The sequence below is a fragment of the Trichosurus vulpecula genome, chromosome 4 (assembly GCF_011100635.1).
Source record: "Trichosurus vulpecula isolate mTriVul1 chromosome 4, mTriVul1.pri, whole genome shotgun sequence".
NCBI classification, from domain to species: domain Eukaryota; kingdom Metazoa; phylum Chordata; class Mammalia; order Diprotodontia; family Phalangeridae; genus Trichosurus; species Trichosurus vulpecula.
This window is the reverse complement of record NC_050576.1, coordinates 8,375,205-8,401,368: the sequence shown is the minus strand read 5'-3', so window position 1 is coordinate 8,401,368 and position 26,164 is coordinate 8,375,205. Positions and strand designations below refer to the sequence as shown.

At 47.4% G+C, this 26,164-nt stretch overlaps 1 protein-coding gene across 3 annotated transcripts in view; it reads right to left on the bottom strand.

Moving 5' to 3' along the window:
* Window positions 1-14,942, bottom strand: part of PTGER3 (prostaglandin E receptor 3) — a 97,501-nt gene extending 82,559 nt beyond the window's left edge. For all 3 annotated transcript variants that reach the window (XM_036757867.1, XM_036757868.1, XM_036757869.1), the window contains exon 1: window positions 14,037-14,942. In XM_036757867.1, coding sequence (XP_036613762.1) covers window positions 14,037-14,942 — 906 coding nt within the window. The remainder of the gene's footprint in view (window positions 1-14,036) is intronic.
* Between the last annotated feature and the right edge of the window lie 11,222 nt (window positions 14,943-26,164).

Sequence of the window (26,164 nt, the reverse complement as noted above, 5' to 3'; positions counted from 1 at the left end):
CCCCAGAGCATCCCATTCTTCTCAGTTCCGAATGACCCGATGTAGCTGCCAAAGTGATTTTCCTGCAGCCCAGGTCTGACTGGCTGGGCCCCTTCCTTGCTGGAAAAACCAATGACTCCCCATTAGCATTAGCATCCAACACAGACTGCGCTCTTTGGCCCTTAAAGCCCAGCATGACCGGGCCGACTTCAACTTTCCAGTCCAGAGGACTCCTACGGGCAAAATCCCAGATCCTGGAAGGAGGGTCATTGGAAGCTTGTTCTGTAGCACAGTGCCAGGCACATAGTAGGCATTTAACAGGTGCTTGTTGATCTAACTATGGCTGAAAGGGGCTCTGTTATTCTGTGTTATGGATTCTATATTATGTTCCTCATTTTTATAGAAACTGGGGCTCCGGAAGGTCAGGGCCTGCCCATGATCACATGCAGCCACACACATGATAAATGCAACTCCGGGGTACTCTTGCGGGGGTTTCCTTGTGTGTATATAAAAAAAAGCCAAATCTCCTTCTACATCTGATTGGAGCTGCCTCTCTGTTGCACACTGTTTCAGTGTTGGGATTTTTCTGATTTTAAAAAGTAAATTAAAAGCTATTAAAATGAAAGATTATTGGAGGATTGTCAAGTATTCTAAAGTTGTTTTGATATTTTCTGAAAAGTGTCAGAAGTAGGATTTGAACCCAGGTTTCTTGATGCCAAGTCCTGTGTTCTGACCATTATACCGCATTGCCCCTGAAATACAGGTTATAAATTAGAAACAGAAATGCGTGCGCACACGCACGCACGCACACACACACACATGCACGCACACACACACACACACACACACACACAGAGTTTTAGGTACCTTTAACAATGACTAAGTAACTTATCTTGGTCATTCACTGTTCCTTATCAGAGAATAATACAGTCCAGCTTCTCATAGCCCTTGGCTCCATCAAGGTCCTGCCTCCCCTACTTTCTCCAGGCTGCTCAACAGGCAATTTGGAATTTAGAACATTGCAAGAACTATAAGAACCTAGTCCATCATGGTGTGTAGGGTAAAGGATGCTGCATAAAAATGTGGTCCTGATACTGAAGAATGCTAAACCCAGGTTCCAGCCTGACCCAGCCATCGACTACCTGAGGAATATCCATAGACAAATCACTTAATCCCTGTGCCTCAACTTTCTCATCTTTAACATGGGAATAAAAATGATGAGCACAGAGCTAGCCACAGGATCAGAATGTTAGTTCTGGAAAGAGTCTTAGAGGCCATTTGGTCTATCTCCTGCATTTTACAGATAAAGAAACTGAGTCCCAGAGAAACTACTATAAGTGATGTAACCAATGTTGCACAAATAAGCAAGTGGCAGAGTTGGAGTTTCAGCCCAGGTCACAGAATCACGAATCAAATTTCAAACCATTTTATTTCTCTGAAGAGATTTAGAGAGAAAAAAGACTCAGAGGTCAGAGGCCAATCCCATCTTTTTGTTTTCTCTTGCTTTGAGTTTGGGTCCCTTTAGATAGTCAGTACTGGCACCTCACAGGCTTGATCCCCCTATGGACGGACACAGATCCTTTCCTATCTGGGCCAATTCACCCTCTCTTAAGTGGCCTGGTTACCCCCACCTCCATCCTTAGGGTTCACCATTTTGGTATAACATGTACTGTGGATACCAATGGGTTTTGGTCACTGCAGGTCAGAACTCCCAAGCTCAAGTAATCCACCATCCTCAGCCTCCCCAGTGGCTGGGATAACTATCTCCAGCCCTCCGGGGTTACAGATAAGGTTTAGGGAGGTTGTGACTTACCCAAGGTCACGAAAGTAATGAGTCAGGGACAGAATTTGAACCCAGATTCTCTGACTCCAGAGCCAGAACTCTTTCCACTGCACTGTGATGTTATTAGAAACAAAGGGGATAATGTATGTAAAGAGGTCTAGAAACTTATCCAACCAGGCTCAGGACCAGGACCTGAGGAGTAGCTGCCACTTCTACTATGAATCTTTAAATCCTTTGAATTCCCCACTACACATTTCCCTTGGGTGCCTGCCCTCTTTGATATTCCAGAATACAATCCTAGTTTTTTGTTAAGGAACCTGGGGTTAAAGGCGAATGAAAAGCTCTGGTCAGACTCTGCCCTGCCTGTGCCTACAGGTTCCCAAATGCCCAGATGCTGCAGGAAGCTGCCATGGGCCACAGAGTGGGCAGATTCACAGACTGCAAGGGCTGGAAAGGATAGCAGACGTCAGTGGGTCCAGAGGCGGCCAACACACTCCAGGGAGGAGCCTGAACCAGATAAAAATGCCACTGGGAAATATTTAATAAGATAAAAGAAAATACAACGGAACAGAGATAACGTTGATATGTGGTTTTCTGAGCCAGTACACAGCTGGCCAAGGTCCTTGGGTGACTTCTACTGCAGTCTGACATCCATGGTCCAGGCCAAGGCCAGGGCTGATACATGAAAACTGGACAAGTGGTCATCTGGCTGGACAAGCAGCCATCTGGCCTGGACAAGTGGCCACCCAGCTTCAGTGTGAAGCCTTCCAGGGACAGGAAACTTCCTAATGCAGCACATTCCATTTCAGGGCAGCTCTGGGTGGGAATTCAATTCTCAAGTCAACAAGCTTTTATTATATACCTACAGTTCACGAGACACGGTGCTAGGCACTGAGGGTTGGAAGACAAAAATAACAAGGCCTGCTCTCAAGGAATGATGTCATACTGGGAACAATAGCTGGGGTGCAAATGCACAAATACAAAACAGAGCTAGGCGGAGTGAGGCAGCGGTGGAGGCGGGGTGGGGAAGGGGGAGAGCAGCCTTGCCGCTAGCTTGCTGCTGCACATGCTCTGCCTGTCATGGGAACTGAGGGGCCAGGTTTGGAAAGATGAGCCCATAGGAACAGGACGTCCCAAGGATTGGCCCAGCCAGCCAAGCCTAGGGAGGCTCATCACCAGATGCGTTCCCCACCCACAGAAAGGAAGAGGAGGCACCAAACCCAAAAAGGAGTTCTTGTACCCCCATTGGTGGGGCCAGGCAAGCACAGAAAGGCACCTGAGGAAGGATATCAGCCCTGGGGTGCCCGAACCTACTTGCCTCCGCTGCGTGAGGACTGTGCGGCTTCCACCTAGGAGCACGAGGCTGAATTTCAGATCCAGAGATCACCTAATAGGTGGAGCTCAGCTCTCTGAGCGGCCAGCCTGTTCTCTGGCAGTGTCTTCCTGACCTTAGAGTTGACTGTTCTGACACTGGGCTTTCTCATGCCCCCCAAATCGAAGCCTTTGGAGAGGGAGAGTCTGCAACGGTGGATTCCCAGGCCACTCAGTTTAATGGAGCACTAGACATCTGTAGGCTGTCACTTTGAATTGGAGGGATGAGCATGGCTGCCTGTCTATTGATGTCTGCTTTTGCAAGAAAAGCTCCTCCAGAGAAGAAAAATACCTTCTCAGCAGCAGCTCAGAGAGAAGGAGACCTCAAAGTCCGCACCCAGCCCATCGCCAGGGCTCCAGCCCAGGGGAACCAAGATGCCAGTCATTACATCCTGAATTCATTACATCCGACCTTTATCAGAAACCCCAAACATTATCCTGCCTGGCCTCTGTCAGGTGGACGCATCGGTTAAATGGGAGGATATCACATTCGGTAATGGCCAGAATACGGCTTGTCACTTGCCCCTGGACAGCGGCCACCTCCAGGGGCAGAGCCGATCAGAACTCAGCACGCACATCCCACTCTTTCCTAAGCCAGGAGAGCTCACAGAAATGCTGGTTGACATGCTGTGATGTTATTGTCATCTTCTGTGTTTTTTGAAAGTGATATACAATTTTAGACCAGATCTCCTAGTGGTTAGGGCAACTAGGTGATTTAGAGCACTGGACTTGAAATCAGGAAGACTCATTCCTGTGAGTTCAAATCCAGCCTCAGACACTTACCAGGGCGAGTAAGTCACTTTGCCCTGTTTACCTCAGGTTCCTCATCTGTAAAATGAAATGGAGAAGGAAAAGGAAAACCACTCAAGTATCTTTGCCATGAAAACCCCAAAGGGGGTCCCATAGAGTGTGACATGACTGAAATGACTGCATAACAACTAGTAGTTAACATCCAACCTGAAGATTATGCGGTCTCGTTCCATTTTTTACTCTTTTTTTTTTCTAATTTTCTAGTCCTTTTGCGTAGTTCTATTTTTAGTTCTCAGTAGGTCTCTACTGAGTAGTCTAAGATACCATCAAGTTGCAGAGGTGGGGAACCTGTGGCCTTCCAGGTCCTTGGGTGTGGTCTTTTGACTGAGTCCAAGTTTTACAGAACAAATCCTTTTATTAAGGGGATTTGTTCTATGATGTCTGGATTCAGTCAAAGGGCCACACTCGAGGGCTACACGTGGCCTTAGGCCAAAGGTTCCCCACCCCCGGTCAGTCTTCCTTATTCTGATCTACAGCTTTACCTGTTAACTGTATCACTTAGTCCTCAGATCAGATTCCCATTGATCACCCTTCTCCACGGCTCCCAGGCACCCTTCAGGTTTTTGTGTAGAATACTGAGAATCACCCTCTTGAGTATCACTAGACAATGTGGCCCTCCCCTCCAAAAAAAATTAAGAGCATGAGCGAAAGAAGTGAGGGGAGCTAGATCATCCTAGGGGCCCTTTCCAGCTTTCAGCTCTCTGATGACTGTCCTTCATAATGGTTTCATCCTCTTCTTCTGGGGGTTTGGTTTCCATGTGCTTGTCCTATAGATCAGGGTCACCCTCTCACACCTGGACTCCTTGAAAGCCAAAGATTTGAGGGCCATCTGATATGTTATATTGTTGTTTGTCCTTAATTCTCAAAGAGGACCCATGACATCATGGAGGTGATACTATGACTTGCAAGTGAATTGGATTTAAGTGAAGGGGGGCTGGGCAAAGTCACCAGCCTCACTCTCTCCTCCAGAGCCATCTGGGTCCAGTGGCCAGACATAGATCAGGATGATTAGAGATGGCCCCGCATTTTCTATTGACAAGGTTTCCCAATACTTGACTTTATTGGAAGACGTTTATGCAGTGTTGTCCTATTTTTCACACAGACGAAAGGAAGCTATCCTCAAATAAGAAATCTCTGTGACGATACTAACCTGAAAAGGATTTTCCTTCACAGACAACAAATTTCATTTTCCTCGCAAGGAAGTAATCTCTTCCCTTTGTACCTTAATTTAATCCATGGGTTTAAATTGGACTGTGAAGTGGAAGCTATGACTGTGGTATCCTCACAAAAACCCCCACCAACTTATACTGCTAGTTTTGAGCAGATAAATAAAATATATGAACGAACCAAAAAAAACCAGACAAAACAAAAACAAAAAAGAAAAAGCAATGACAGAGACTGGATCTGTGATGTCATTAGCATCAGAACTCCATGAAGAGGAGACTCCATCCACCAGTACAGGTAAGCACTTTCTACTTTATCATCTTAGAGAGCTGGGGGGGGGGTGCAGGGGGGGGGGCGGGAAGTGACTTGTTCAGGGCCACACAACCAGTATATGTCAGAAATGGAATCTGACCTCTGCTCTTCCATGTCCAGCTTTCTATCAATGATAGAGACTGACTGCCTCTTGAATCCCAAATCCATGCAATGTAAATATTGGGGGAGGACTGGGAATTGGGGAGATCAAGAAAGAAGATATGAAGAGAAAGGACACATTTTTGTCCATTTACCACTGTGACCACCATCAGTGAGACCCACGCAGCCTCGCCCTTGGTCATTGTCAGCGGCTGTCTCCCTGCAGCCAGTCTCCCCTCCAGCTAAATAAGCCTGTGTCCCGGCATTAGCACCGGGTCACTCCCCTGCTCAAGAGCCCTCCATGGCCTCCTCGCTGCCTCAGATCGAGCTGCAGCCTGATCTCCCCCTCAGAAGCCTTGTCTTCCACGCTTTGCCGACTCCTGGTCAGACCGGTTCCTTCCCTGTGACCTGAGCACGGCAGACTTGCTCCTGCCAGAGCTCTCTGCACTGCCTGGAATAATCTCGCTGCTCCTCCCCACCTATTTACATCCTATCCGTCCTTCAAGGTCTGTAATCCGCAGGAAGAACGACGGCCATAACAGCTGGTAATTATTAAAATGCTAGCGATCATCAAACTAACTAAAACATCAGTTTGCAAAGCCCTTTACCTACAGCCTCGGACTTGATTCCCACAGCAGTCCAGAAGGCAGGGGCTTCTGTTATCATTCCCATTTCACCGGTGAGGAAACTAAGGTTGGGAGAGGTTAATTAAAACTTGCCCAGGGTCACTCAGCTGACAGTAGGAAGAGGAGAGTGTAAAGCGCAGGAAGCAGGATTCACACTCGGGTCCTCCTAAGTCCAAGCCCAGAATTCTCTTGTCTCCTGGCTGTCTCAAGCGTGTCCTGTGTCCGGTCCAGGGCGGCTTTTCTCAGAGCTCCTTAGATTCGGATCTGCCCTAAAGCGCTTACTCTCTGTAGCGTTCCTGGGGGGCCAGATAATACTCACTTTTGCCTTGTCCTCTCACGGTTTCCTATGGATCCATATTCCTAAGAATCACAGAATCACAGGGTTTGTGATGTCGAAAGATGACTGGATGTGGAGTCACAGGACCTGAGGTCAAATTTCAACTGCTTGACTTACCCCCTGTGTGACCTTGGACAAGTCACCTGACTCTAGTGACTGTAAAGGGAGAGAGTTGGACTAAGGGACCTAGGCTCCTTCCAGCTCTAAATTTGTGACCCTAAAATCTGGAAGGGACTTGAGTGGCCTGAATCTGGTCCAGTTTAGACTCCAAAGTGAAGCCCCGCTATAAGATGGCTGACAATTGTCATCCAGCCTTGGCTCGAAGTCTCAGAGATGACTTCTCCTTTAAAAATAATCATACTATTAAACATAATAATAAGAACCAACATTTATATAGAACTTACTACGTGCTAAATATTTCACACGGATTATTTCATTTGGTCCTCACAATAACCCTGGGAGTTGGAGCTATTATTATCCCCATTTTACAGACAAAGAAACTGAGGCAAATAGAGATTAAGTGACTTGTCCACGGTCACAACATCAGCTACACGGCAGGCCATCACCATCACCCACCATCTTGACTTTTGTCCCGCCGCTGGACACCAGTGACGCTGGGGGAGAGAGTGAGGCTGACAACTTTGCTCAGCTCTGCCTCACTTCAATCCAATTCACGCTCAGGTCAAGACACCCTCCTGGAGATGTCCGTGGTGCTCTTTGAGAAGGAAGGACCAACAACAACAACGTCACGACTGAGTGTCCGAGGCAGGGTTCACACTCCAGTCTGTCCTTTGTTATACCCTGCTGCCTACACCGTGCCAGGCCCTGTGCTACGTGTTGGGGATGCAAGACAAAAGAGGACTCCTGCCCTCAAGGACTTTCCATTCTAATGGGGGAGGGCAGAATAAGATGGACAAATGTCTAAGTATCCACAAAGTTTATACAGAAAAACTCGAGGGTGATTGTTGTGCAGGAGGGTCCTCAGCTGAGGCTGAAGGGGACAGGACAGCCAAGAGGGACAGCATCCCACCAAGTGCGGCAGCCAGGACTGACCTCAGCCTGGTACAGGGCTCTGGGCCTGAGCTAGCTGCCAGCCCCCTCTGCTTTGCAAAGTGCTTGGACAAAACACCTACTGACTAGGAGTTCATTGAGAAGCCTGGGCTCCATGATCCTGAACAGCTGCCATGTTTGTAAGGGTAGAACTATTTAGTAGTCTGAATGCTAACACAGAGGCTGGATTATTTTCTATTACAAAACCCCTAATGCACCCAGGATTCTGAGCCAAGGCGGGTCACTACCCTCATGCAATATGCTCCTGCACTCATATTGTGAAACACAATCACTTGCACAAAGTTAACCTAGCACCTACTTAGGAGTCCTTTGGCATATTAGAGTAATTTATGGTGTAATAAAGTAGGTAATGATTTCTAGACTCTGGAAGGGGCCTTGAAGCTCCCTGCGTCCTGTGGGTCCCTACCTGTGGACGGCTTCCATGCTAAGCAGAGATGGTTTGATATTTGTTTAGCATCAACAAACGTGTATATAACATTTGGTGGTGCAGCAGATGGAGCAGTGGGCCTGGAGCCAGGAAGATCCAAGTTCAGATCTGACCTCAGCTACTTCCTAGCCTCAGTCTGCCTCGTCTGCAACATGAGGATAACAACAGCTTTGAGCACCCAGGGCTGAGGAATGAGATAATGGATAGAAAGGGCTTTGTAAATCAATACCTAGATCGGGCCTTGACTTCAGACCTAGAACTGGGGGTCTCTGCCTTAGGCATGGGAACAGCTGGGAGGTTATCCATTACTCTGGTGTTAAGGTTCTGAATGGCTCTCACTGGACTGTCACTTTCTCTTTTTTTTATGATTCTTTTTTTGTAGTGGGGAGGGCAGGGCAATTGAGGTTAAGCGACTTGCCCAAGGTCACACAGCTAGTAAGTGTGTCAAGTGTCTGAGGCTGGATTTGAACTCAGGTCCTCCTGACTCCAGGGCCAGTGCTCTACTCACTGCACCACCTAGCTGCCCCTGGACTGTCACTTTCAAAACAAAATAAAGCATTCTCATATTTTGCAAACTCTTTGAAAAAAAAAAACAGGTTCTATTTCAAGTATGTGTGAACCATTCTCTTTTCCTGTATATCCTAAATAGTCATCTTAGTACTTTACAAGTTAATATTTTTCTTTCTCTCCCTCACTCCCCCCCAAAACCCAAAAGTTAAAGTCCTAATTGCCTAAGAGGAAAGGGGACTTTCTGTGTTATCTAAGGTATTTCAGATCAAAGTTTTAATTTTCATTAATATTTAATTAGCATTATCCTTCCACTCTCAAGTCTTTGAGTATAGCTAGCAGTTGAATGAGGAGTAATTTTAAAAATCAGTGATACGTAGCACACTGCTTCCTCCTCAGCTAAGAAGGGGCAGAATGTTACATAAAGTACACGTCTCTAGGCTGGTGGTTTTGATTTAACTACTTTTCCTTGTGTAGAAGTATGACCTTAGTTATCTAGGGGGCATTTTAACTGAGCGGGGTGGGGGGAGAAAGGAGGGAGAAAGTGGGAAATATCCAGAAATGATCATCACATAAATAAAAAACATGAAGGATGTACAGCAGAGATCAGAGGAAAGGCTACTGGCTCTAGAGGCAGACCTTTGATTTAAACCCCAAATCTTTACCACCTGATCCTTCCTACCTTCATGACCTTGGGCAAATTACTGAACTTTCTGAGGCCTCAGCTTTCCCAAAGTGAGGGCTGGACTCCCAAAGTGAGGCCTCTAAGGTCTCCCCTCTCTAGATCTGTGATGCCATGAATAAACCATTTCCAAAACAAACAAAACCTGAAGTAGTTACCCTTCAATTGGAGAACTCATAAGTAGTGGTTCCTGAATAGGACAGATCACTACTGTGCCTATAAAATGACAGGTAAGGGAGTCAGGGAAATGCCAGAGGACTCGATGACTCTGCATTGATGCTGAATGACATGAATGGCAACAAGAGGGACATGGAAAACCATCCAACCTCTGATTAAGGTGAAGTCCAATCTGGGTCCCAGCTGATCAAACACACTTGACTTCTTCTCAGTCAAGAGTCAGGAGGATAAGGAGATGGTATGTCACCTTCAATGTCATATGTGCTCACTCTATCAGACAACTTCTCTTAAATGGTCTTTGATGCAAGAAAAAAATTCATAAACTGAGATATTGGGAAAGGGTCATTGTATTTTTAAAAATAAGGAGGTGGAAAAAGAAAGAAAGGAAGGAAGGAAAGGAGAAAGAAGGAAGGAAGGAAGGATTAAAGAATAGAAAGAAAGAAAGAAAGAAAGAAAGAAAGAAAGAAAGGAAGGAAGGAAGGAAGGAAGGAAGGAAGGAAGGAAGGAAGAAAAAAAGAAAGGGAGGGAGGAGATAGAGAAAAAAGGGAAAAAAAGAAAAGTAAAAAGAAACAAAACTTGAAGAAAGTTTCCTCAGGCCAGAGTGAGAAGGCTGGTGCAAACATGAGCTTCTTCCCAGTAGAACGTTATAACTCACAAAATTCTATTGCAGGATGTTTGGTGAGGGCTTCTCACCTTTCTGCAAACCCCTGCTGGAAGGAAACCTTTGCCACTCCCTTTGTCCCAACTCCATCCACCTTTGGACAGGAGACCTTCCCATGCAAACTTGAAGATTGTGTCTCAGGTTCTTGTACATGAAACATGAGCTTAGACTGCATGCAGATGTCGGTTGGTTAGCAGAAATGTTCTCTCTCTTTCCCTCTCTGTCTCTTCCTTTCTCTGTCTCTTTGTGTGCCTCTCCTTCACCTCCTCCTCCTCCTTTTCCCCTTCTCTCTTTCCATTTCCCTCTCCATCTTCTTCCCTCATTTTAAAAAAGAGTTCAAAGATTCTCCTTAAGCTTCAAGCCCTCACTTTATTGATTTTAAAATATAATGTTTGTCACAAGGACAGACAAGGGAGAGGCAGCAGCTCAGTGTAATAGGAGGAGCTCTGGTCTTCCGGCCCTCGTTAGTACAGGTACAGTCCCCAGGAGAACTTGAGGAACCTTGAGATGCTGGAAAGGCCGTTTGTTTGGAGCCAAAGGCCCATTTTTCTGCTCCTTCCTATCCATGTGACTTTGAATGGGTTATATAAATCCTCTAAGCCTCATTGGTAAACTATGGAGGTTGGGTTGGATGACCTTCCAGCTTTAAGTCTACAACTGATCTTCTGAGGGCCTTGGACAAGATGATGTCTCAGGTCTTTTCCAGCTTTCCACAGCTAACAGTGTATAGAAGCCACTTAGCAGATCTGAGTGTTCACTTTGATGGTTACAGCCCAGCAGAGGGAAAGTATTATCTCAATGCCTATGCCAGGACACTCAGGACACATTTCCTGCAACAGTGACTGAGTCCTGACATCTCCCATGACAGCTGTCAGATTGAATTCTTCCTGAATCCACTGGGGTCATAATTAAAAAAAAACAAACAAACAAACCAGAAGTTCCAAATGAAATCAACCAGTTACTTGTCTTCTCTCTACTGAGGACCTAACTCAGGAAGGGCCCTTAGGCATACATGTGTGATCAGTAGTAATATGTGAAACAGAGACTGAGTGTGTGGTGACTTGAGTTGGAGAGCATCTCTTCCAGTGCGCTCCTTTTCCTGGGGCAGACACTGGGGCCCAAATTGCTGAAGTCAATCTCCCAAAACCATCAGAGGCCCCATTCAGACTCAGGGCCTCTGACTCCAAAGCCAAGGAGTGCCCCTTCTCCCTCCCCATATCACTATAAATGGCTGGGTTATGCCTGCATTTGTTGCTATGTGGCTTAGTTGTGTTTGGGGGGGCTTTTAGAGTAACAGGAGGGATGAAGTCAGAGGGAGGCAAGTAGCTATGTCAGGAAGACTCTGCAGACAGTTACCAAAAATACATTTCTAGTCATTTACAAAGTAGGAAGCGTTTCTTAGGCATCTACTACGAACCAGGCACTGTTTGAGATGCTGGGGATCCCAAAACAGAAATAAAAAGTGGCCCAGCCCAATTCCCCTGCCTTTCTTATAGAAGTAACAGCTCTTAATTCTGCATAGGATGGAGAACAGAAATGGAAACATCCTCTAGGGCAGCTTTCATTTGGTAGATGAAGAAAGTGAGAGCAGGGTAGCCCAGTGACTTGGCCAAGGAGGCAGACCCGGGGTTTCCAGCCCAGGCCCCGCCACTGCAAGTCTGGCCCCCTTCACTGCACAGATTTCTTCGTGTTTTCTCTATGTTAGCAGTAAAAGCATCTAAACTATTTGCAGTTTTTGGTTAAACCACTGGATTGCTAATAATAATGACAGCGCTTTAAAATGTGCAAAGAATTTTAGATATTCCTCCGGTAATATATTCAGAGCTGGAAAGGGACATATGCATCTTCTGATACAGGAGTTCTGAACCTTTTTTATTTCATAGAACTGGGCAGTCTAGTGATGCCTAGGGACCATTTTTCAGGTGCTTATCCATGAGCACATCTGTGTGTATGTGTGTGTGTGTGTGTGTGTGTGTTTAAATTTGTGACTGAAGGATATGCTAAATCAGTTAAATGTTAGTAAAAATAAAAAATGTATTTTTTCCCATCCAAGTTCATAGATTCTTTGACATCATTTAATAGACAAGGAGAAACTGAAACTCAAGAAACTTAAGTGACTTGTCTAAGGTCACACACTTACTAAGGATGATAATACAACCAGGTCACATATGATAATAAGACAAATCCTGGTCAGATGCTTTGAGCCGATCTTCACATGCCCCTTTGAGGAGGAGGACTGCAGGCCTTCTGATCTTGATTTTCCAGAGGCTGAGAGAGATGAAGGAACTTGTGGCTGGTTACACTGCCAGCATACTAAGTGTCAGACAGAAGAGATCTGAATGCTACTCTTTTCATTGCACTATCCTGCCTGAACCTTAGTTTGTCTTTGAAACATAAGGTAGCAGCTGGTTAGGGAGGGAAATTTGGACACATGGTCCTCAATTTATTGAAATCGCTGGAGGTCATTCATGTGCCAGGAAGGAGACAAGCATTTATTAAACTCTGTGCTAGGCACTATGTCTAAATAAAATGTCGCATTGTTTGCTATCTGAGTGTCCTTTTTAAAAAGCAGGTATTTAGCTTAGAATAGCAAGGAATAAAATACACCCCCAAGGATCACTTCTAAAAAACAACTGTTTAAAAAATAAATAATATAAGTTCACTGTTTTAAATACAATTTTTTTGGGGGGAGTTGTATGTGGAACGTTCGTGATTGGGAATTTCAAATTTAAAAAAAATGGAAAGGAAAGAAGGAGCAGGGGTTGGGTGTTTGGGTTCAGTGGCCAGGGGGCTAAGTGCTCTCCCTCCCTGTGTATCTGAAGGAGCCCCTGAGCCCCTGCCGGAGCAGATGCCTCCCACACAGGCTGGCGCAAGGGCGGTAGAGAGCATCCTGGGATGTGGACACCCTAAGGATACTGCACTTGTCTGAGTCCATCTGAGATTACTCAGACCACACAGGAAAAGGCAAGGGGGTGTCCCAAGGAAGGGGGAGCCCTGTGGAAGTGTTTGGAGCATCTCTGGCCCAGACTCTAAGGCCAGTGACTGATAGTGATCCAGCTCCATCCCACTTCCACCTGGGGGAACCAAAATGGGTTGCCTGAGGACCGCGGGGCCAGGGTCCTCCCAGTTGTCTGGGCTACTGTCGCCTGGTTTCATGCGCAGGAGGTGCCTTCATATCCCTACTGCGGGGTCGAGATGAGCCCCAAACCTGCGGCACTGGGGGAGAGCGACAGAGATCTAGAGGAGAGTCAGAGGCTGTCGTGGGTTCGACCCCTGCCTCTGACAGCTATTAATTAATCTTGATCAGAGATAAGTTTCTTGTGGGGAATGATAACGTCGATATTGTGTTGTCACTAACAGAGAATGATAATATCCGCCACATCATTCAAGGCTGGCTGTCAGGAGCAAATAAGATAAGAAAGACAGTATAGTTTGTATCCTGGGGAGTCAGGGACCTGGGGCCCAAATCGTCCCCTTGACGCGCACTGGGTGGCAAGTCCGGCTCTTAACTTTCCTCGTATGTGAAATGAGGGGGCTGGGCCTCTGAGGTCTCTTCCAGCTCTGGATCTCTCACCCCAAGTCCCTACGCCAACCTGAAAGCCCAGGCCATAAATGTGCTTCTTGTTGGTCCTTACGGTGTGAGTTGGAAGCCAAAAAAGTGTCTTGGGTTGTGAGAATGGCACACAGCGCGAAACAGAGGGGGCTGTTGGAGTAAGGAGAACACACACACACACACACACACACACACACACACACACACACACAACATTAAGCGACAACTGATAATCCTATGCTCCCCTCATCAAGAAGAGGGGATGAGACTTCTGCCCCCAATCCCTCCCTCCCTGGGAATTCTCCATAGACAACGCCGACACACACACACACACACACACACACACACACACACACACACACACACACACCTTTGCCAAGATCCTCTCGGTCCTCATACATTTATGCCTACCTCCACCCAGTCGGGCACACTCTTGCGTCCCCTACCCCGACGCCCCCCTTCCCAGTCGAGACCTACCAACAAGGGGGACCAGCAGGCGGAGAGGACGCACATGATTCCCATGAGCTGGATGACCGTCTCGGTGGTGATCCTGCCCCACTGGGCGCCCGCCTGGGCGGCCGTGGCCTTGGCTCGGCAGCGAGACACCAGCGCCTTGATGGTGGCCAGGTTGCAGACGAAGGTGACCGCCAGCGCCGTGAGCCCCAAGAAGGCGAAAGTGGAGGCGAAGAAGAGGTTGCCACGGCTGTGAGCCGAGCCCGTCCGGTTGGCGCCGCGCTCGCCGGTGCTGATGAAGCACCACGTCCCCGGCCACTGGACGGTGTAGCGGCCCACGCCGGCCACGGGCAGCAGTGCGAAGGCGAGCGCCGCCAGCCAGACGGCCAGCAACACTGCCCGGGTGGCTCGCGTCTTCATGTGGCTGGCGTACCAATGCGGCGCGCGGATGGCCAGTGCCCGCTCGACGGCCATGGCGCTGGCGATGAAGAGGGGACAGAGGCCGAACATGGTCATGCTGAGGCCGAAGAAGGAGCACAGGCGCTCCGACGGGTCGAGCTGCTGCCAGGGCTGCTTGGACAGGTAGACGGCGATAACCACCGGGCTGGTGAGCAGCTGACCCACCAGGTCGGTGAGAGCCAGGCCGCCGATGCAGAGCAGGAAGGATTTCTTGCGCTTGCTCTCCTTGCGACGGTAACTGCGGGCCACGAGCAGCATGGCAAGCGCGTTGCCCACGATGCCCGTGATCATCATGGCAAGTGGGTAGGCTACCGACACGGAGCCGCACTCCTCGGCGGCCCACGGGCCCGTGCGGTTGCCCGCATGCAATGCGGCCAGCTCGGACTCCCACACGCCCGGGTACGAGTGGTTCAGGCGGCTGCAAAAGGGGGCCCCCCCCGGGGCACCCGTGCCGCCCGCCGGCTCCTTCATGTCGTCTTCGTGGCCAGCAGCAGCCTCAGCAGGGGCAAGGACAGCCGTCCGTGGACGCGCAGCAGTGGGAGGCTGGCGGCGGCCGCTGCTCGGGCCCTCCTGCCAGCCATGGTGCCCAGCGTCGCCGCTGCCCTGGCTCCCCCGGAGCTAGTTCGCCGCCGCCGCTGTGCTCTGCCGGGCGGCCACACCGGCAGCTGGGTCAAGGGCGCCGCGCGGTCCGCGCCCGCCCTCCAGCTCCGGGAGAAGCCGGAGTCCGGCCCCTGTCTCTCTATAAGGCTTAGGGGGGCGGGGCGCCCCAGGGCGCAGGGAGGAGGCGGCCCCTCGGACTCCGCGCCCCACTTGGCCGCTGGCTGGCGGGCTGCTAGCTCACAGAGGGTGAGGATCCCCCGAAGACTCCGCGGGTCAGGAAGCCCATCAGCCCCAGATCTGTTTTCCCCTTACCCTGCCCTGCTCAGGCTTCCATGCTCTCTCTTTGGGAGCTCTCTACAGCACCCAGGGGACCCGAGGTTCTTCCATTGCGCGTGTGAGCCGGGGAGCCTCCCCTCACTATCCCATCCCCTTCTCCTACGCTGCCTCCTACCTCTGCCTGGAGATGATCAGCACCTCTTGGGGAGGTGGAGAAGAGAAGATTGCTTTTGGGGGATGGTGTGGGGAGGCACCATTCGCCTGCCTAGAAACTCGGAGATGATTCATCTGAGGCCCGGAGGGGCACAAGGCAGACTCGCTAGCCCCAGCTGAAATGTAGGGGACACGCCCCCGTCCCCACCAGAAAGGACTAGATGGGAGGCTTTGGCGCAAGTGGAAATGGGAGATCCCGCGTGGAACCACCCTGGATGAACCAGCATGTCTGCAGATGGAAAATCCCGCCAAGAGGATCGCAGGGGGACAGGGCGAGGAAGGGGGCAGCCCTGCGTTCTGACCTGGCCCCAGAGCCGTGTAGTTCAACTTCCTCTTTTACAGATAGCCATAATGGCTGACAGGCGCGTAGCCCTTTAAGGTTTGCAAAGAGCTTTTACAATGTCACCTCACTTTATCCTTACGACCTTAAAAGGTAGATGTTGTTATTATCCCCATTTTACAGGTGAGGAAACTGAGGCAAACAGAGGTTAAATGACACAGCTGGTGTCTGAGGCAAGATTTGAAATCAGGTGTTCCTGACTCCGAGGCCATCGCTCTATGCACTGAGCCACCTAGTTATTTGCAGATAGGGAAACCGAGGCCTAAGACCCAAGTCACACACTTAGTGCGTGAGGAGAGATTTGAACCGAGATCCTCTCCTGTTTCATTTTCCTTAGGGTCCTAGACAACGTGGGGAACTTCAGGTTTTGAAACCTGTAATCCCTCCACGTAGACCTCCGAAGCATTATCTCCTCGGAACCAGCGCTCCCAGTCTGGCGAGCTAGAGAGAACCCAGCTGGAATCCCCCTTCGGGGACATAAGGCATCGAGGAAGCAGGAGTACTTGAGAGTAACTTCCAAAGTTCAACTTTCTTCACGTAGCGGAGAGGAAAAAGATAATCAGAAAGTCAGAGATAGGAGCAGGAAGGAGTCTCCAACCCTTTCGGTTTACAGGGGAGGAAAAGTGCCCAGGGTCATCCAGGTGAAGAGTACCAGAGCTGGGATTCTGAACCCTATGTCCCTGGATTCCAAAGCTGCCTCTCTTTCAAGCTTTGTTGTTGTTGCCCAGTCGTGACAGGCTCTTCCTGACCCATTTGGGGTTTTCTTACCATTGTTTTCTCCAGCTCTTTTTACAGATGAGGAAACTGAGGCAAATAGGGTTAAGTGACTTGCTCAGCTAGTAAGTGTCTGATGCTGAATTTGAACCCAGGCCTTTCTGACTCCAGGCCCAGCACTCTATCCATTCTTTCCAGCCTCGTGGGGGTCATTGTTTTTACCTCCAGCCGGGTCTGAGTGATCTCAGGATCCATCAGCTCCTTTGCTTGAATGTCTGTCTCTTTTAAGCAGATTAGTTCCTATTTAGATGTAAACAGAATGGTTTCTGAGAAGACCTACATTTCTTTCCCCCAGACGCCCTTCTGGACTCTTCGTTCCTGCCCCGAAGTCTTTGCTTTTTGTCCCACACACCTGGCTTGAGTCACAGCTGATCATCGGTGGCCAATCATTTTTCAGAGAGAAGGAGAAACCCCACAAAATGAAGCGTTTGCTTTTTTCCTGCAGCTGCCTTAAATCACAGCTCACCTATAATTTTATCTTTTTTGCCTGGCGAGTTTGCCAGGCTAGCCTGTGTCGCTTCTCAGCATTATTTCTTTGTTGGGGGACCTTCAAGCTATGTAGATTATATTTTATAGAAAGGAACAGTTCCTCACAGCTTAACAAATCAATTCCCATCAAGTCTTCAGATATGAACTCATTTAAAATCACAACAAATAAAACAAAAAAAATCTGCCTCCTTCAGAGCATTTATGGCCTTGAAATTAATCTCAGGCCCATATTTGACAAATTGCTTGTTCTAGAATGATGTAGGCATATTTTTTTCTTTAGTAAAATAACATTTGGTACCAGAGGCTTGGATACAGAAACCTCCTCTAGAAGCATTTGGATGGAAGTGCATTAAAGTTTTGTTTTAATGGTGTGTTATTGAGACTCCATTGTCTACTGAAAATGAGCAGAGTCTTGAGGTTTCTCTAGCAAGGACTGTAGTGCTGAGCCGCTTTCCAGGTGAGGAGAAACCTTGGCCGTTTTCCTTTGCTGATCCCTTCCCCAGGTAGGTTTGTTTCTTTTTCTTCTCTGCCTCAGGTGGCCTCCCAGAGCCTGGGGCACCTACAGTGTGCCAAGTCACAGTGATGGTCCTTTCCATGCTCCCTGACTTGGTGTGGCTATTCCAAGCACACATCACTAAACTTGCTGAATTTCAGGTCATCAAAGGGCGTCCTTCTCATCATCTTCCACCTCAAACTCCCTCTGCTTCCCAGGCACGCGCTCTGTCCTTCTGGAACGTAGGTGACTGGACCTGCCCTTGGATTTTTATTGGAAAGATTGGGGGCCATTTCAAATTCCATCTGGTGGACAATGTGTTCTAGTTATTGCCACATCCATATTCCATTTCAGTTTTAGTTTGGTTGGTTGGTCCGGATTTGTGAGAAAGAAGAAGTCTGCTGTAGGAATACTCGGCAAACAGGAAGACCCGGGTTCAAATCCTGCCTCATACACTGTGTAAGCCCGGGCAATCACCACCTCTTGGAGCCTCAGGCTTCTCTTCTGTAAAATAAGGCTGAATATAACTAAGTCCTCCCTCACGGGGTTGCTGTGAGGATCAAATGAGAGGTCTGAAAAGCCCTTCGCAAATTCTCTAGCCATTCTTATTCTTATTATCATTATCATATAGCATTCTCCATCATTTGGGAATTCCTCCAAGGACTCAGGTAAGCACTTCCCTGGAACTTAGAATGTTCCCTGGGGACACGGAGAGGTCAGATGAACGGCCGAGGATCACACAGCCAACCCGTGCCACAAGTAGGACTCAAACACAGGTCTTCCTGACTCTACCAATAGTCCTCTATGTACCTACTCACACTGTCTCTTTTTAAATCTTACTATGATATGAATTCGTGTTGACATTTGGAATCATAGAACTTGGATGTTAAAGCGGCAGCCTCTGCCTCTAGTTCATCCCCCCCTCCCACAAACGAGGAAAGGGGGGTGGTCCCAGACACTGAAATCCCCCTTTCAAGGCTGACATTCAGGACTGAGCTAGCTCTAGAATACGAGTCAACAAGTACAGACAAACTCAGTGCCTTCCAGGCACATGCACACATACAAGTTGGGGAGAGGGAGGGGCTTGTGTAGGACCTGGTAACTCTTGTCCCCGGCCCATCCGAGCTAATTATAATAATAATGAACGTCTAGTTTTTATCTAGTGCTTTACAAATATTACTTCATTTTATTCTCACAACTACCCTGGGAGATAGGTGCTATTATTATCCCAATTTTGGAGATGAGGAAACTGAGGCAGACAAGCCGTAAGTATCGCATCAGCTGGGAATGAGCACCATTAGCTTACAATTAAAGGGCAAATTCCAAAATTCAGCAAGCAGCAATGTTCCTTCCATGTTTCTTTTTAGAAGGACTACTTTACTTTTTGGTTTTGTTTGTTTATGTGTTTGTTTTTAATACATGGAAGGAAATATGTGTTACTGTCTGTTTCCTATTCTATCCCCCACATCAACAATGGACTGGAGATTGAACCGAGAACATGACGGGAAGACTATCTGGCTTTGCCTTTTGGGCTTCCCCCTTGGCCCTTTGTTCTCGGTGAAGGCTGGAGCTGCATTTCTCTGAGACAATGGCACCATCCAGCGTTCTGTTGGGTAATCACAGGATGCCGCTCTTCGGTCCAGACGCTACCCAGGCTTGGCTGATCTGTCCCCAGCAGAGTTGCTGATGGAAATGAACGATGATCGTGAATCATTTCAGTCCTTGACTAGTTCCTATTCCTTTCAATGAGCTGTAGTTGAGAAACTACCTGTTCAAGCTTGAAGGTGACCTTTTTCTAAAGGTGAAATGTTGAAATCATTCTAAGAAATCAATTCAGTTCAGTTGCCGTTGGTGTGGATGGCTTCAGCGGTCCCTTCCAGCTCCACATCTGTGATCCCAGGAATTCAGTTAAACAATGAAGGGCTTACTATTTTCAAGGCACTATGCTAGGTGGTCACTAAACGTAAAACACGGAGCTCTGGAGAGGCAAAAAGACTTGGGTTCGAATACTTGCGAAGACACTTCCTAGCTGTGCAACCAAAGGCATGCCTGTTTCCTCATCTGTAAAATGAGGGGGTTGGACTCCAAGGGCCTTTCCATCTCTAAATGTACGATCCCTTGTGGGGTTTATATTTTATTAGGGGCTATACGATCGGCATATAAATATAAAACAATTTAGAGAGATGGCAAATGCTAAAAGCTGTTGGGGGGAGAGGTTCCAAATATTGGTGGTAAGGACAGAGTGGATTCCAGATGTGAGACAGTTGGTGCAAAGGCAAGAAGTGGCAGATGTTACATTAGGGGAAGAGTTGGTAGACCAGTGTGCTGGGGAATGGATGGGGCACAAAGGGGAATAACATAAAAGAAGCCTGTGAAACTCAGTGGGAGCTAGATTGGCGTGGATTTTAAACTCCAGGTGGAGAATCTATATTTTTTCCGAGAGAAATTAGGGATCCAATGAGAAGATGTGAATAAAACAGTGACACGGACATAACCTTGTTTTGGAAATATGGGTGAGGCAGCCATGGAAGATGGATTACAGAGGGCAGAGGCTACCAGTGGGACGATGAATGAGAGATTCCCCATGTGACCTTGGGGACAGCTCGGCACCCTTTGGCTTCATTTCCTCATCTTTAAAAATGAACGCTCTCTGCTCACCCTGCGGCCCTGTGTCCTGAACTGTGGGATGCCTCACGGGGCGCATCGCCTCTCGAGCTGGTTTCAGCCATTCTTTGCTTCATTCTTAAGGGGTCTTTTTACCTGCCCTCATGAACATACCTCTTCCTTCACAATCCAGCCTTAACTTTCCAGTTCTCACACCAAAATGAAATCATCACTGCCATTGTTACTGGGAAAGACGCATCTCTCTTCTCCCCTGTGATTCTGTTCTCGGTTCCTGGGCTCTTCCAAACACAGCCCCGCTTCCTGGTCACCATGCACCCTTCTTTGTCTCCCTCATTAGAAGAGAAACTCCTTGAGAGCTGTTGTATTTGCATCACTGCTGCTTAGCACAGCCTTGGTACACAGTCAGGGCTTAATAAATGCTTTCCCATTCATTCATCTGTTCAAAGCATTGGACCTGATGACTTCTGAGGTCCCTTCCATCTGCAGATCTGTGATCCCATGAGCCTGTTGCAACAATCCAGGAAAGAGGTGATGATGCATGACTGTAATGATGTAGCCACTCCCTCCATAGATACAAATCCCCACCCTTGGATACTTTCACAGACACTGACATAGGTGGGGGTATTAGCACCAGACCACCAAGCTTCTGTGTATGAGCAGAGGTAGACAGGTCCTCAGGGAAGCCCAACAACCAGGCCAAATGCAAAGCCTTTCTAGCTGTGTAAGGTAGCAAGAACTTCTGACCCTAGGAACACATAAGGCACCTTCAGTGGAGAGACAATTCATAAACACAAATATAATTGAGGAAGGAAGGAAGGAAGGAAGGAAGGAAGGAAGGAAGGAAGGAAGGAAGGAAGGAAGGAAGGAAGGAAGGGAGAGAAGAGGGAAAATCTGAATTCAAATCCAGCCACAGACCTTTACTAGCAGTGTGACCCTGGACAAGTCACTTAACCTAGGTTTGCCTTAGTTTCCTAATCCCACTTTGCTGGGCACTGGGAACACAAAAGCAAAAACAGCCCCTGCCCTCAAGCTGTTTATATTCTACTGGGGCCAAAGCAACAAAGTCACAGATGAGTAAATACCAGATACATTGAATTAAAAAAAAAAAAGACAAAGGGATTCCAGGGAGGCAGGAGTGGGTAATGGATAATGAGCTGGCCTTGGAGCCAGGACAATGCGGGTTGAAGACAGACCCTGGACCAGGCAGGGTTCCCAGTAACTCTGACTATAAATCATTGGGTCAAGTGCCAGTCTGCCTAGGCAGAGCAAGTTTCTCCCTGAGAGTTCCCTACCCTGAAGAAATCACAAGCCTGGTTAGAGAGAGAGAGAGAGAGAGAGAGAGGGAGAGAGAGAGAGAGAGAGGGAGGGGGGAAGACAAAGATGGAGGGAGGGAGAGAGAGTGAGACAGAGAGAGGGAAAGAGAGAGAGGGAGGGAGAGGGAAGGAGGGAGAGGGAAGGAGGGAGGGAGAGAAGCTCCATTGGATATGGTTCTATCAAATATTTAGCTAAAGTAAGAGGTAAGAGTTTGGCAAACCCAGTAGCATAACCAAGATTTTAAAGAAAAGGGTAGATTCCCTGTGGAAGATTTTATAGGAAAGTATAGACAAGAGTGCATGGGAAGAGAAGGTATTCCTCAAGAGGAGGGATTGTGGCCTGCATCTCTGAATGAAGTACCTCCAACAGTGAAATCATGATCTGCCATCTTAACAGCATTTCTAAATTGCCCCAAACAGACCGATGAAACCATTTCCAATCCAGAAGTTTTTACTGGTTCAAATTTACCTTGAATCAGTTTGGTCAACTGACACCAAATGTTAAAGCTTTACTTAAATAAAGTTATTGTTATAGAATTTACCAATCTTGATTCCATCCCTACAGCAGTTCTTGTATCTGTCCTCTTCTCCCCACTCATCCGATCACTAGGCTAAGCCCTATCACTCAGACCCTCACCCCCTTTCGTGGGCCTATTTATTGCAGTAGCTTCCTCCTTGTCTTCTAACATTTCGCATCTTCAAACTATGTTTTACACAGTGGCTAAAAGAATCTTCCCAAATTGCAGGTCTGATGATATCACTCTACTCAAGAATCTTCAGTAGCTCCCTATTTTCCGAGGGAAAAAAATCCAAACTCGTCACCTTGGATTTAAAGATATCCACTATCAGTCACTCAACCTGATTTCTACTTGTTTTTTGACTTTACCTTCCTGTGAAACCAGCCTTTTTGCTGCTCCCCAAACTTAGCCTTAGCTTTCCTCCTTCCCTTCATGCTTTCCCATTGGTTGACCCCTCATGCATTTGCTACATAATTTTGAATTGTAGAGCTGCTCCTAATCCAACAAAAATAAGCAAATTAATTGCTAATTCTTAGTTCTGTAGACAATCCATCCTGTTGTGCCCAAGAAAGGGTCTTGTACTCTGTGGACACGCAATTAACATTGGCATTGCTGAGCTTAAGTTTGGAGGGTGGGGGACAAGAGGGAAGAAACAAGATCATGAAGGATCTTAGGAAGAGAGCCTGGAATAAAAGGCAAGTTTCGTGCTTCTAAACAAGTAACCAGTTGTTCGTCCTTCTTTCCTTTGTTACAATGCATACTTCTGAATAAATCCTGGCTCCAATGAGTAGGTGGCAATGCAGAAAGCAAGGATTACTGATATCTGCTCTCCTTGCTTGGTTATTAGCAGCAAAATGTGTCTGGGCATTGAAGTTTGGGTGGTTGCTTACCAGCCATATACCTTAGGTAATTAACCACTTTAACTGGGTATTGGGCGAGTGAACTAAAAGAGTCTGCAATGTGCAAATCTAAGTTGAGGGCAGAGACTGGTTTCACTTCTATCTGTGTATCTTACTTGCCTCACAGAATGCCAGACATTCTTCATTAATGTTCCATGGCTGGCTGGATACTTTCATTTGCTGTGGCACCTATAATATTCACATGTTCATTTGGGCCAATGGGGGAACCTCATGAAGGTACTGCTCTATTTCCTCCCATTGATTGACTGGGGCTAACATCCGGGTCATCTAATAAGGATGGGCCACAAAGATGAACTCTGTCAACCAACAGAGAAGCCACAGTGTCTGAAAGGATCAACCGAACATTTTCTTAGCTTTCAGGAAAACTAAAATTCAGCTCCCAAGTCACCTGGCAGAGACCTCCAGCCTCAGCCACTGGCCTGGGTGACAACCTTGAAGTCTGATGGATCCCAGAGAACTGGACCCACTCATACTCCAGAGACTGAGGGACAGAGAGACGTCAAGGAATTCTTAAGAGCTAAGAACTTGTCTTAGTGAGAGATATCACTAGCTGGGATACTGGGGGGTCCAGTCTTACAGGAGTACATGAACAACAGCCCCACCATGCTTGCTTTCCTCTCAGACTCTTTTCTCAGTCCTATCTAGTGTATTTGATCACAGCGTACCTGGGGTTTGGTGAATGCCAACCATGTACAACGGAAGCACTCCTGCCTGAAGATGCCAGGGACCTGCTTCTGGAAGGCAGGAGGCCCCAGTGAAGGCTAGGATATTGTGTTAGCCTACCTTGTGGTTGGGAGCAGTCTCTTTCCTTTGACTGCGAGGCTGGAACTGCTGGGTCTTTAAGTCTACTTAAATCTCCCCCTCTATTTTGCCCCCGTGCAGGGGTGAAGAATTTGTCCATTCACTGATACCACACAGGACCATCTGGGGGTCACCTTCCTGTCCACTTAGGCCTCATAGCCCTGGGGAATGGGTTTGAAGCTTTGTCCTCTTGTTTGTCCTTTTCAGCTGTAGGTGTGGGCAATGGAGTGTCCGATAACATGCCCTCTGCATCTCTACTTCTTGGTTTCTCTAGCTAACTTCAAAATTTAGCCTTTTTAGGAAGATCTGAATTCAAGGCTCACCTCAGATGCGTTAGCTTTGTGCCTCTGGGCAAATCATTCAGCCTGTTTTGTCATCTGTAAAATGGGAATGCCTAGCTCATAGGCTTGTTGGGATTAAGTGGAAGAACATGTGAAGCTCCTTGCAAACCAAAATTTAGCCGCTCTTATAGATTGTTGGTAATGGATGGCCCCATCAAGAGAAACCAAGAAGTAGAGATGCAGAGGGCATGTTATCGGACTAGGAGCCCATACTAAGGCAGGTAGGGAGGCTGGATCATCAGCAAGAATGGGATGCACCCATCTCTCCTGTCAGGTTGGCTAACACGACAAAACAGGAAAATGATAAATGCTGGAGATGTAGGAAATAGGAACACTTACATTGTTGGTGTTGTGAACTGATCCAGCTATTCTGGAGACTAATCTTGAACTATGCCCAAAGGGCTGTAAAAATGTGCATACCTTTGACCCAGCAATACCACTTCTAGGGCTGTATTCCAGCAATCACAGTAGGAAAGGGACCCGTATGTACAAAAATATTTATAGCAGCTATTTTTGTGGTGGCAAAGAACTGGAAACCAAGGGGATGGGTAAACAAACTGTGGTATATGAATGTAATGAAATATTACTGTGCTATAGAAATGAAGAGCAGACAGACTTCATTATAACCTGGAACTGATGCTAAGTGAGGGGAGAACCACATTATATACGATTACAGACACATGGTATCTGGAAGGACTAACTTTGATAGACTTGACGCCTCTCATCAATGCAAGGTTCAAAGACAGCTCCAAGATGGAAAAAACTGTCCTCATCCAGAGAAAGAATCACGGAGTCTGAATGCAGACAGAAGCAAATTATTTACTTTTTCCCCCCTTATTTGTTTGTTTCACCTTTCTCATGATTCATTCCATTGGTTATAATTCTTTAAAACTAGACTATTATGTAAGTTCAATGTGAAGACATACGTAGAACCTACACTGGATCACATGCTGTCTTGGGGGCGAGGAGGGAGAAAATTTGGAACCCAAAACTTGTAGAACTGAGTGCTGTACATGAAAAAAAAATTAAAAAGAAAAATGGGATGCACCACAGAGTACTCAACAGGCCCTGAAGGTGGAGAAGGTGTAAGGATTGTCTTTGGTACATTCCATTTCAGACTAGGCCCCTAAGAATGTTTCCTCCACTTCTTACAGGCCTTCTCTCCTCACAAAGCACTACCCTCATTGAGGATCTTACTTCTTAAGGGGCAGCTGCCTGGAGTTAGTAAGACTCGGATACTTACTGTGTGACACCGAGCGAGTCACTTAACCCCATTTGCCTGTTTCTTCATCTGTAAATTGAGCCACAGAAGGAAATTCTGTCTTTGCCAAGAAAACCCCAAATAGAGTCAAGAGTGGGAGGACTAAAAAACTACTGAATAGTACTTCATGCTCAGTCTATTGCAATAACCTGAATCGGTCTCCCTGACTCAGGGTGCTCACACTCCTGCTTGAAAATGTGACACACTTACTCAACTCGTGGCTCCCTATTACCAGAAAATCCTGTTTGGCATTGAAAGCCCTCCATCCAAAGCCAGGGCCCTTATCTTGTAGGAATCTCCCACCATGTCCTTCTATGCTAGGACCCAAGACCAACCTCCTTGCAATGGAAGACTGTTGTTCATGCTTGGAACGGTCTGCCCCCTCACAAATGTACTAAACCCGATGCCACCTTCTGCAGGAGGGAGGCCTTTCCTGCTCCCCAGAGCTGCTAGTGCCCACTCCTTTCAGATTAATTGCCTATTCCGAGCATTTACATGTAGGACTGTTACCCTTAATATCCTTAAGGACAAGTCGTCCCACCCCACCTTTTTTTTTTGGGGGGGGGGGGGGGGTGAAGTGGTTTCCTTCTATCCCCAGTACTTAGCATGAAGTCAAATGCATGTTCACTGAATCAAAATATGATAGCATTTCAAAATGCCTAACAGATTTAGAAATCTAAACAGAATTAGAATGAACCATCAAAATGCTAGTGAATGTAAAAATAAACA